Source organism: Chionomys nivalis, chromosome 4 (genome assembly GCF_950005125.1).
Source record: "Chionomys nivalis chromosome 4, mChiNiv1.1, whole genome shotgun sequence".
In the NCBI taxonomy this organism is placed as follows: domain Eukaryota; kingdom Metazoa; phylum Chordata; class Mammalia; order Rodentia; family Cricetidae; genus Chionomys; species Chionomys nivalis.
The window spans coordinates 8900530-8912583 of NC_080089.1; the positions used below are offsets into that span (position 1 = coordinate 8900530).

General features: G+C 45.3%; 1 protein-coding gene across 1 annotated transcript in view; it reads right to left on the reverse strand.

Annotated features, from left to right (window-relative positions):
- Window positions 1-7741: 7741 nt before the first annotated feature.
- Yap1 (Yes1 associated transcriptional regulator) overlaps window positions 7742-12054 on the reverse strand; it is an 87630-nt gene continuing 83317 nt past the window's right edge. Inside the window, 2 exon segments of the mRNA XM_057766627.1 lie at window positions 7742-10461; window positions 11691-11803. Coding sequence (XP_057622610.1) covers window positions 10223-10461; window positions 11691-11803 — 352 coding nt within the window. The 3' untranslated portion in view covers window positions 7742-10222.

The following is a 12054-nucleotide window of genomic DNA, read 5'->3' on the forward strand; positions in this document are numbered from 1 at the left end:
CCTGTCTTTACTCTGCTAAGTCATTGGCTGAACCAGCTTTATTCATCAACCAATAAAAGCAACACATATACAGAAGGACATCCCACATGCCCAGGCTCTAATGCAATTCCCACAGTAAAGAATTACATTAGTTATTTTTCTCCTTGAAAAAATACAAAAACAAAAACAAAAACAAAAAAACCCACCACCAACAACAACCAACTTTAAACAGGCAGCTAAGGGATGAAGGGCTTGTTCTGATTCACAAGACTAGATAGTCTGCCTGGACTGGGAAGCTATTGTGGCAAGCATGTGAGGTAGTTGATCACATAACACCAGCAGTTGGGAAACAACCATGAACGCTGTTCCCCTGGCTTTCTATTCTTTTTCTTTTTATGTAGTCAGAAGTCTCCAGACCATAGGATGGCACCCCCACATTCAGGTGTCTCTTGGGTAAACTTTCCTGGAAATGCCTTTATAGACATACCTAAGATGCATTTTCATGGAGACGCTAAATCTCATTTTGTTGATAATGAAGACCCAGCACCTTAAGGAATCTGTCCGCCATTGTGGAGACTAACGCATGTACCTGCTGCCTGCTACCTGTGTCTCAGCTGGTGTCTGGTGCTATTTCTATGATTATCAGGGAGAAGGAAAGGGGATGTGGTACTCTGAGTTTGCTCACAATGACCGCTTCTGAATTGCTTGTCCTTTTTGTTAGCATTGTTTCCTTCCTCCAGCCCATCTTCAGCCTCTGCACCACAGATGCTGGCCTCCATGCCTGACCCCTCTGTGGGGCTTTCTGGCCTGATTCATTGTCCTTTAGCAGGCTTTGAAACAATCCTTTTGTTGGTTTTGAGACAGAGTCTCACTATGTAGCTCTTGCTGACCCGGAACTCATTATGTAGACCTGTCTGAGTATAGCCTCCTGAAAAGGCTACACAAGTACTTGACCACATCCTAGCTCTCCCAAGAGAAACTTTAAAAAAAAAAAAAAAAACTGCCTTGTGGGTATTCATCACACACTGGTTGAATAAAACAATTGCTTCTCCATAGGGACCTGCCTCTTCCATGATTATTTCTCTCTGGTATTGTTTACTCTCCTGCTGACTGAGGGACCTGCCTTAGTTCTGTCTGAAAGAAAGCACAGCATCAGACAGCGGCTGACTCATCTGCACCACTGACTTCCTGTCCCACCTTTGTGATCTTCTAGAATATTTGGCAGTGTTTTCAGCATGCCTCTCTCATGGCTCTATTGGTGAGTCTGCTCTTCCTTTTTTTACATAATATTTAAAATTTATTCTTTCAGAATTTCACACGTGTACAATGTATTTTGAACACAGCCATCCACCATTTCCCCACAGACTTTCTGAGCTTTTGGTGTGGAGATCCACTGGAGCATAGTCAATCCACCAGTGGCCACACTCTCAGAGAACAGTGACTCTCTCCTCTCCAGCAACCAACATTTGCCAGTAGGTCCTTAGCAAGGGGCGAGGCTGCATGGCTGCTCTACATCTGAGCTGGCTTGATCTTATAACTATGGCTGCTGTGAGGTTATGAGTGCACAGCCATGCCATGTCCAAAGGATAGGATTTCACACCGTTTCTTACCATCTACCACACTCATGTTCCTTCTGCCCCTCTTCCTTGATGCTCTCTGAGCCTAAATGAGATTGATATAGATGTCCCATTAAGGGTTCAGCATTTAACAATTGTTTATTCACAGCCCTTTGTCCAGTTATGATTCTCTGCATTAACCATTGCCGACTGTAAGCAAGAAACCTCTGACCATGGTGAAGGGAAGCAAACACTTAGGGGCATGAACATTTAGAAGGCCATTTGGTAAGACCATTTAGCAAAATACTAAAAGTATTATAACGAAGAGCCTATAACTACCCAAGCTTTGACCAGGTTTCCAATATCAGGCATGAATTCCTTCTGTGAAACAAGCCTCAAATCCTAATGGGAAACAGTTGGTTACCTCCCTAACAATCATGCCATTATTGCAATAGTGGGTATAGATTACCTGGCAGATTGTTATTGTAGCATCTATGGTCCAAGACTAAGACCACTGATTTCTTTTCCTTCTCATTGGCCTGAACAGCAACTTCTAGTTTCATGAAAACTAGCCACTAGGGAGGAAGTTTCCTGGTCAGCTTGAGGATGACTTCTCTTATGTTCTGCAATGTTTGGTGTCTTCAGCATTAGGGTCTTATCACCCAGCTAAGGTAGAAAATTACCCCCATATCTGTGTTGTTCTAGAAATTCCTGGGGCTCCCTGACCAATAACTCATAGAAGTATCCTACATGGCATTGAGCTTTTTATGATATGCCTTCTGGGAGAATTACCATCATCCCTCAGTGCAAGGTACCTCCATTCAAAATCCTTTAAAAATTATATGTTGTAAAATTAGTTTACAAATTAGTGACTCTCCATGAGGTTTTTCATACATCATTAGTTTTAGTTATCCCACCCTTTCTCTCATCTTCCCCGTTATCATCTTTTAACTTAACCATTAATCTGAACTTTCAACCTCAGGATTTTCATTCCCAGGATTCCTCTCTTCTTCTTTCATATATTTTCTACTATCCTTTCCTATTGTATTTTTTAATAGGGTTCCCAGTGCTATATAAAAACTGGGTGCAGTGGGGGACACTTATAATTCCAGTATTTGGGAGGTGGAGGGACAAAGTTATGGATATCCTTGGTTACACAGAGAACTGCCAGAGTAGACTATAAAAGACTGTTTGAAAACAAATATTGTTTTGAAAAAGTATGGAGAGTTTATTAGACAGCCTTATGTTTCTTTCCTCTTAAAATTATGTGTATGTGTCTGTTTGGGAATGTGTGCTGGTGTCCCTGAAGTCCAGAGGAGGGTGTTGAAGCCTGTGGAGCTAGAGTTCTGGGTAAAAGTGAGCCACCTAATGTAAGTGCTGGGAAGAGAAACGTGGGTCCTATGGAAGAAGGCTAGGCATTCTGAACCTCACAGGCACAGTCTTACCTTTTTTTGAAACCCTTGATTTGGCCAATCAGCACCCATGTGCTCTACACTGTCAGTCGGCACCTGTGTGCTGTGCACTGTCAGTCAGCACCTGTTGTGCAGTACACTGTCAGCATGTGTGACCTGCGCAGTCATTTTGCATCTGTGTGTTGTGCACTGTCAGTCAGTATCTGTGTGCTCAACACAGTCACGTTGCCCTTTATCCTGCTAGGAAACAGTCTGAGACTTTAGTTCCCAAAGTGGACGCAGTAGGGCGTCACCAACCTGCCTGTTCTGTTCTGCCATCTTAGTGCCACAGGTTTCAGAACAGTGAACTGGAAAGTTCAGTCTAGGGATTCTGTTCCAGTGAGTTCAGAAAACTGGTAAGGGTCTGGTCAGTAATTTATATTTCAAATTGAAAATTTAGTTCAAATTCTGTAATTGCCCCCCTTATTTGCCCAGGACTCTCCATTCCAGGCCAAGATGAGGCTCCCCCAGAAACTCTTGAGCTCTTTAACACTCATACACCCCACAAACTGTCTTCAGCTAGAATGGAGACCTGTACTGGGCAATGGTTTTGATGACAAAAACTGAAACCTCTAGTCTGCATCCTCTGTCTACTCCAACAGGACTTATATGGGGTGTGAGCAATTTATTGGAGCAGATTAGGCACACGTGACTTGGGTAGTGACTACAGTTTAGCCATTTGGTTGCTCCTTTTTGTTTAAAATTTATTTATTATGTATATAACATTCTGCCTTGATGTACGCCCGCACACCAGAAGAGGCATCAGATCTCAGTACAGATGGTTGTGAGCCACCATGTGGTTGCTTGGAATTGAACTCAGGACCTCTGGAAGAGCAGCCAGTGCTCTTAACCTCTGAGCCATCTCTCCAGCCCCTGGTTGCTCCTTAACGTGTCTTTACAGCTCTCATAAATCTCTCTGAATTTCATATGGTAAGAGAATAGACTCCAACCAAATTGATCTCTACATAAATGCCACCACACCCATAAAATATTTAATAAAAAGAACAAAACTATACAAAATATTTGTATTAAAACGGAAGGTCTTGACTCATAGTAAGTGACCAGCTTTTTTTTTTTTTTTTTAATGGCCTGATAAGCCTCTCCATCCAAATCAGACCAAATCAAACCGAATTAGAAAAAGCCCAGGTTTAATGGATGCCAGCACTTTTGGGTGGCCTTCCAGGTCCCATCAGGGATGGAGAGGGGAAAAGAAGACAGGAGAGTCTACATGTTCATTCTCCGTGGGGCAGTTTAAATAGCCTGTGGACCTGATCTCTGGGCTTTCTTAGAGGTGGAGTCTGGACTGAGGCAACTGAGGGGAGGGGCCTTGGATGGAAAGTTTCACCCAAACATCCCAGAATGGATGCCAGGGGCTGGAGTGAAGCCTGGACCCAAACACTTCAGACTCATGGATGTTTGTGGCTGGGGTGATGCTTCCAACCAAACAGCTATGACCAACCATGGGGCCAGCGCAGTGTTTCTGAGGAAGGGCGCTTGCTGCCAAGCCTGAGTATTTGAGCTGATTCCATGGCCACGTGCACCCGCATGCACACACCAAGAATACACATGTAAAAAAGGAGTTCTTCCCATGGCACGTGCACCTGCATGCACACACCAAGAACACACATGTAAAAAAGGAGTTCTTGGACTGGAGAGATGGCTCAGAGGTTAAGAGCATTGCCTGCTCTTCCAAAGGTCCTGAGTTCAATTCCCAGCAACCACATGGTGGCTCACAACCATCTGTAATGGGGTCTGGTGCCCTCTTCTGACCTACAGGCATACACACAGAAAGAATATTGTATACATAATAAATAAATAAATATTAAAAAAAGGAGTTCTTCCCATGGCCACGTGCATCCACATGCACACACCAAGAACACACATGTAAAAAAGGAGTTCTGGTCTCCTACACATCACTTTGGCTGTCTATTGAAACTGCACCTCAGATTCGGGGTGCAGACAGATAGCAGGGGTCCTGCCCTATCATTTCCTCCTCTTAGTGAACTCATAGCTAAGCTAGTACCTAGAAAGCCACAACAATCCCTTCCATCTGTCTCCAAAGGCAATGGGGTCGTAGGTGTCTACGTGGGTGCTGTGCATTTGAACTCTGGTCCACAGCAAGTGCTCAACTGCTGAGCCACTTCCCCAGCTCAAGCTTACATCTTCATCAGTAGTAAGAATACTTAAATGCAGGCTGTGAAGGCGACATTCCTACAGTCAGGATTCCTAGTGTCTGCATCCCTGGCTTTGAGCAGCTGGCTTCAGTAGTTCATGCAGACGGTACAGAAATATCAGTGTTCTTCCTGAGTCTGTCACTCACGCTTCAGAAAGGAATTCCTCCTCAAGCAGGCCAGGGAGGCAGACCACTGTAATTCTGTGTAATCCACCACCATAGGAAAGCGATCTGGGGACCTGGGAGATGGCTCAGTGGGCAGAAGTGCTTGCTTGCACAAGTCTGAGGGCCTGGCCTCAGATCCTCAGCACTTAAGGCCAAACAGATATCATTAGAGATGTCATAAGCCTTCAGCAGGCTTCGCTAACTTAACGTGCTGAATGGCCCTGGCTCCCCAGCACCAGCAGAAGGAGAGGAAGGGAAAAAGGAACTGACTAGGCCTGTTGTTTTGGAGAAGAGGCTCAATGTTGTTCAGAGTGGCACCACAGTTCTAAGCTCTGGCAACTGCTCTGCTCTCTTGACGCTGGAACCACAGGGGACTCCACACGACCACCACACTGCACTCCCAACTCTCTCAAATTGGGCAGCAGGTAAGCTCTTAAAATTGAGTAGTGCAGCCAGGCAGTGGTGGTGGTGCACGCCTTTAATCCCAGCACTGGGGAGGCAGAGGCAGGCAGATCTCTGTGAGTTTGAGGACAGTCTAGTCTACAAAGGTAATTCCAGGACAGACTGAGCTGTTACACAGAAAAACCCTGTCTTGGGGGGGGAGGGGGAAGAAATAGTGTTCATCACAAGTTTGTCTGCGATTGCAAAGCAAACACTAATATACACTTAAAGTAGCTGGATTGCAGCTCCAGGGAGGACCTGCCGCCCTCTTCTGGCCTCTGTGAGCAACTGCACATACACGACAGATACAGTGGAGTAGCATGAATGTGTCCACTCCAGATTTACTCCCACAAAGAGGCTGGCTGCCCTCAGAGAAAGCTCTTCCTGTGTAACCTCGGTTGTGAAGAAATGGAAGCAGAAAGGGGGGGGGGTAAGCACCAATCATCACTAGGATTGGTGGTATGACTACCTAGGCTGTCTTTTACTACAAGTGTGGACATAGCCGGTGCACGGCCGTGGGCAGCTCCCTACCAAGAGGCAGTGTTGTGGGCACGAGGCGAGCTTTTTCTCTGGGTGTTGGCGTCACACGTGCTAAGCAAGGACACCTCTAGCTCCGAGTCGTTTGTCCTGAGACATAGAGTCCCTGTATTTTGTGCCAAAAGGGAGAACAATGTCAAGTCTCATAAGCTGTTTCAGGAATGTGAAAAACATTTCAGAGTCTAAAAAAGCTCTCAGGTCTACCTGACCAAAGCTGATGGTGTTAACATCAGAAACTACATATGCGAGAAATCAAACCTGCTCCTCGTTCAAAATCCAGGTCACGTCACTTTCTATGTATCTATAAAAACAAATCTTTCACAAATATAATTTATTCTGAAGATCATGAGAGAATGCTTTGGAAAAATAAAAACAAAGGCCAGGAGTAGGGAGGTAGGCCCAGAGAGTAGAGCCTTGCCTAGGGAAGACCCAGTTCCATCAAGGACCAGGACTTTAAGGCCATCACAAGAGATGGTGCCAGGTCCACCTTAGTTTCTGCTCAACATTTTAGATAAGAACAAAGCAGACAGATTCTACTTAAGGTGGTACCTCTGACACATGCATGCGGAGTGTAGCGGGAACAGCGGTCAAGAACCGCAGCTGTGTGCAACCGCTGCAAACGCACCTCTTGGAGGCAACCTGTCTACCATGGCTGCCACAGATTGCACTTTATGTTCAACTAAAAAAAAAATAATCACTAAAAATACGCTTCAGAGTTTAAGAACAGAGTTTAAGTGTGTATTTGAACCGCATGAGGAAACAAAAAGGCAGTACAGAATAATAAAAATGCCGTGGTAACAATTTATGGGCGTACCTAACACGAGCAAGCACTTATATATAACACACACATCCAAGTACAGACGTATGACAAGTGTGCATGGTTTAGAAACAGACCATAAAAAAACATGGAGAAGCCAGGTGGTCCTCACCACTTAGGGAGAGGCCAGCCTGGAGCTAGTTCTCAGAAAGCCAAGGCTACACAAAGAAACCTTGTCTCAAAAAACAAAACAAAAAACCACAAGAGACTATTTTATCAAAGTGCAGACAACAATGGAGAGAGGACATCCAGAGTCCTTCTAAAAACATGCTTGCCAACATGAAATCCATCTCTGCCCCCAGAAGCACCAGCACTCTCCTGCCTCCACCTTTGCGCTCCAACCCCAACCGCTATGGAGTGTAAATTATGTCATTTAGTCCTTTCAGTCTCTCTGCGTCTTCTCTAGCGCACGTGCTCATCTGATAGGAGTGCTTGAGAACTAACATCCCACAGCTGCTTCCTTGTGGCCTTTTCTCTTTAACAGCTGCTTCTCTGTGTTTAGGAAACAATACAATGCACAGAGCACTGATTGCTCTGAAACCCCAGTCAATGGTCTTCTCTCTTGATCCCAAGGAACTCAAAAGAAGTGCTAACTGAAAAGAACACAAATGTAAAAAGCTGATACATTTTAAGATTATAAAAATTGGTTTATTGTAAAAGAAATTCAAGAATAACCAGTTAAATTCTTATCCGCATGCTACCCACTACAGTCAGGAAGCATTACACACGTCTACAATGGGAAGGACACAACAAGAAGACTACATGGAAGCCGCGATTCAGCAAAGGGGTGCAGGTCCCCGCAGTCAGCACAAAGGGTTGAGAAGGTCAGAGAGCTGTCAGGCACCAAGGCTGCTGGACACTGAGGTATCACCAGGCAAACGATCCCGAGGGAGGAGGAGGATGGCACATCTCACTCTGTGGTGAGCTTAAGCAATTCAGAGTTTAGGAACAACTTTAAGAGCTAAGTCTTTACTGATGAGAAAGAAGTCTATAAAAGCTTTTCTATCACGGCCCCACTAACTTCACCAGCCCACGCCCACCTTCCCACCCTCCCTACACTAAAGCTAGTCTGCCCACAAAGAGGATGCAAATCACAGGCACTCGCCACACACTGCTGTCTTCCAGCTGCTTAATTCTGAACTGCGAGTAAAATTTAATTTCTACACTAAAGTCAATGCATCCTCCTGGTGGCCGTTTCCCCAGACCTAATTCAAGGATGGATCTTCAGCTAGTTTCTTAGTAGAAGCCTTAGAGTCGGTGGCTAGAAACGACTATGAATACGTATAATACACTGGTTCTGACTATGAATCATCACATAAAATAATACACTGATTGCATTTTTGAGCACTCAGAGTACTGAATAAAACTTTTCTACTCCCATCCTTGCAAGAATAAATCAAAGGGCCAACAGGTTCTATCTTCCAAAGCTGAGGCTTTTTACAGCAGCTGTAGCCAGGGAAAGAATGTTTTGTTTGCTTGTTCATTAAAAACCCTTGAAAATAAGGGCTTCTTCTAGAAGCATTCAAAGACCCTTAAGTGACAGAAGTGCTAGCTGGTGCCACTACAGTTCATAACCAACTATTACTTTATAGCTTATACTGAAGAGCTAATTCATGCTTATTTTGTTCCTTTAAAAAATACTCTTTGGAAACCATCATTACTCCCAGAGACACATACTCTAGCAATCTCTCTTCTTGCAAAAATAAAGGCATAATCACACCTATCTCTAGTTCTCTGCTAATTTCAACTACCCCCCACATTACTGTCTGATCACTTCACCAGCCTTCCCATGACCTCACAGCGTTCTACACACTCCGCAGGGTCCATTCAGCAGGAAAATGTGAGCAGGTTTTGTAAAAACGATCTTGTAGATAACACTCAATGTGGTCTTCATTGTGTTCACTACAAACGAGAACTCAAGTACATGATCTATAACCAAAACTGAAGTGAAGGCAAAGGGAAGCCCCGCCTCCAGAGCTCGCTCCTGCTCAGTGACTGCCCAACATGAATCTGATCAAGGGGGAGTGAGGCCATTTGCTTGCTTCTGTCCAAGTCACCAAAGTGTACAGAGGGCAAGAGCTCCCCTAGGCCTTACCACAACAAGAGCCCCTTCTAGAACACTGCCCGACCTCAAACACCTGCAGGTCGCCCTATCTGTGAAACATAAACTACTAGCCATGTATTCTAAATGCATGTTCAAGGCTACCATTTAAAAAAATCAACTGGAAAAGAGGGAAACGCTTGAAAGGGGACACCCTGCTACCACACTACCGTCGACATTATAAGTGTGTGTACATATGTAGACAGGAGATAACAAAGATTTAAATAGGATGGTAAAGAGCCAGGAAATAGATGCCCCCCACAAAAGAACAGTACCGCCCACCCCAAGCTACTTTATTTGCCTACATGCCAACAAAATCAATCACCTTGAAAGGAAGAAAGACAGACCAGCACCCACAAAAATACCCACTCAATCCTAGCCTAGAGTATGTGGCAATAATTAATATATTTCTATGGAAACTGTCTCACGCCATATAAGTTTCTAAATAAAATCCAGGTCACCATGTGACTAATGGCATCACTAGGAGAAGAGATAAAAAGTCAGTCTCCGCGATCTCCCGAACAGCACTGAGTACAGCTAAGGTCAGACGCCATGTGTTTTTGGCTTGTTGGACCAGAGGGTCAAAGGCAGCTGAAGGAGCCACCTCTTGAACAAATGCACTGCTGTGAAGCATTTCAGTTCCCAGTCTGAGTGTTCAGTTCAAATGATGGGTGCAGACACCACTGGGCAAACGGAAGAACATCCATCATCCGACAGGGTATTCCCCAGCAACCCAAAAGAACAGTAGCTATCAGAGCAAAAGAAACCAAAGGGCCTTTGTCGTTTTGTGGTTCTGATTCTTCAGGGCTGGCTGTGAAGAGGTCAGCAACAGTAACAGCAGCGACGGGTGGAGAGCGGACAGTGATGGAGGCTCCCTGCTGGACATCTGTTCATGTTTCCCGGGTTAGCCAGAAGCTCGGCCACTGGCTCATCTGAACTTGAGGGATGCACACCTTAGCTCTGTGGGTCCTTCACAGGCTCGGAGGGTGGCCTCCTAGCCATCTATAGCCATGTGAGAAAGCTTTCTTTATCTAGCTTGGTGGCAGCCAACACAGACTCCATGTCATTGAGGATGTCAGAACTCAGTGCTTCCTGAAGGCTGGGCATCAGCTCCTCCCCTTCTATGTTCATCGCATCTCCTTCCAGTGTTCCAAGGTCCACATTTGTCCCAGGGATGGCTTCAAGGTAGTCTGGGAAACGACTCTGCTGTGAGGGCAGGGTGCTTTGGTTGATAGTGTCACCTAGATTTGGGGAGGGATAAACAGTGTTTTGTGAGTACCATCGATGCGCTGTATGAACGGAGACTCACAGAAACAGAGGAGCACCAGAGTCCACCTCAGAAAGCCACACACAGGTTTACACGTGCCTCACCATTTCAGACACGCAATGTACAGCCTGGCTGCTCATTACAAAGTCTAATAACCACCAATGGGGGCTGTGAGGAGCTGAAACTCCTTTGGAAAGCCGCATGCAGCAGAAAGAAATGACACTCATGCCCCCTCTCTCTCCCCCAGAAAGGAGCCACCGTTCCTAAGATGAAGATGGAGGGTCTTTTCTCTCAGGTGTGCTCTGGACACTAACATAACGCAGACATGGGGCCACACTCACAACAGCACAGGTCCTTGCAGACATGTGACCTCTGCTCTAAATTTCTCAAACTTACCTGCCCACAAAACTTTTTTTATTTATCTATGACATCAGCCCTCGCTGCTCTTGGGAGCTTCATCAGAACTGACTTTCAGAACAAGCGCCATTTGTCAATGCTGCAGGGAGTGGGAGAGGAACCAGGATGGGGCTAGACATGAGGTGGGCTCGAGTGGCTGCTAATGGGGGTTTTAGATCCGGGTGAACCCAGAGGAAGCAGGGGACACACATCAGATAAAAGCAGGCATGAAAGGCTGACATTTGGAAAGAGTGTGTCGCTCCCAGCTAGCTCCCCGAGAGCGTCCCCCTCTTCTCTTGTTCAACGATAAAAATTGGTGCGTTTTACCTTAAACTCCCCCATGTCTGGCTTCCTAGCCCTGAAAAACCTTAAATACCTCAGCTGAACCAAAAGTATTCAGAGAAAAGAGATACACAATGAATCATATAAAAGTTATTCAAAATTAAGAACACAAGCCTAAAATGAGAGACTTCTAATAGGCCCCCTAACATGTTAACACACCAGGCATCAAAAGATGGTGTTTGTCTGAAATCTCAGCATTCTGGAGGCAGAGTAGGAGGGTCAGAAGATCAGCATAGGCTATACAGCAAGACCTTATCTCTAAAAGAAAAGAAAAATCAGTGTTTTTTAAGGCTCATGCCTTAATCCAGGCAGGGTCTCTGTGAGTCCCAGGTCATACAGGGCAACCCTGTCTAGAAAGGAAGAAGAAACAAAACGGACTGAATCTGACTTAAAGTTCTTATCTTTGCTCAAAGTAGTTGATCAGAACCAATGACCACCTGTAACTCAGAGTGAATAAATACTTGCCTGTATCCATTTCATCAACACTGTTCAGGAAGTCATCCGGGGTCCGAGGGACACTGTAGCTGCTCATGCTGAGGCCACTGTCCGTGCTCTCATCTCTAGAGTGATAGGTGCCACTAGGAAAACATGGACAGACCGGCAGAAAATGTTTTAATCGATTCAGGGCAAAAAAATAAGTGAGCAGTCCTTGCCCTGAATGCCTCTCCAGAGCTGGACAGCCTGTTCTATAACAGGACAGGCACACGGTCCTAACTAAAGGGACAACCGCTAGTGGACCAGAACCGTAATTCTAGGGTTCCGAGCTTGGTTCCATTAACTACCTTGAAGCTTAGAGGTTTCATACAGACCCAGGCAGAGAGGTCAAAAT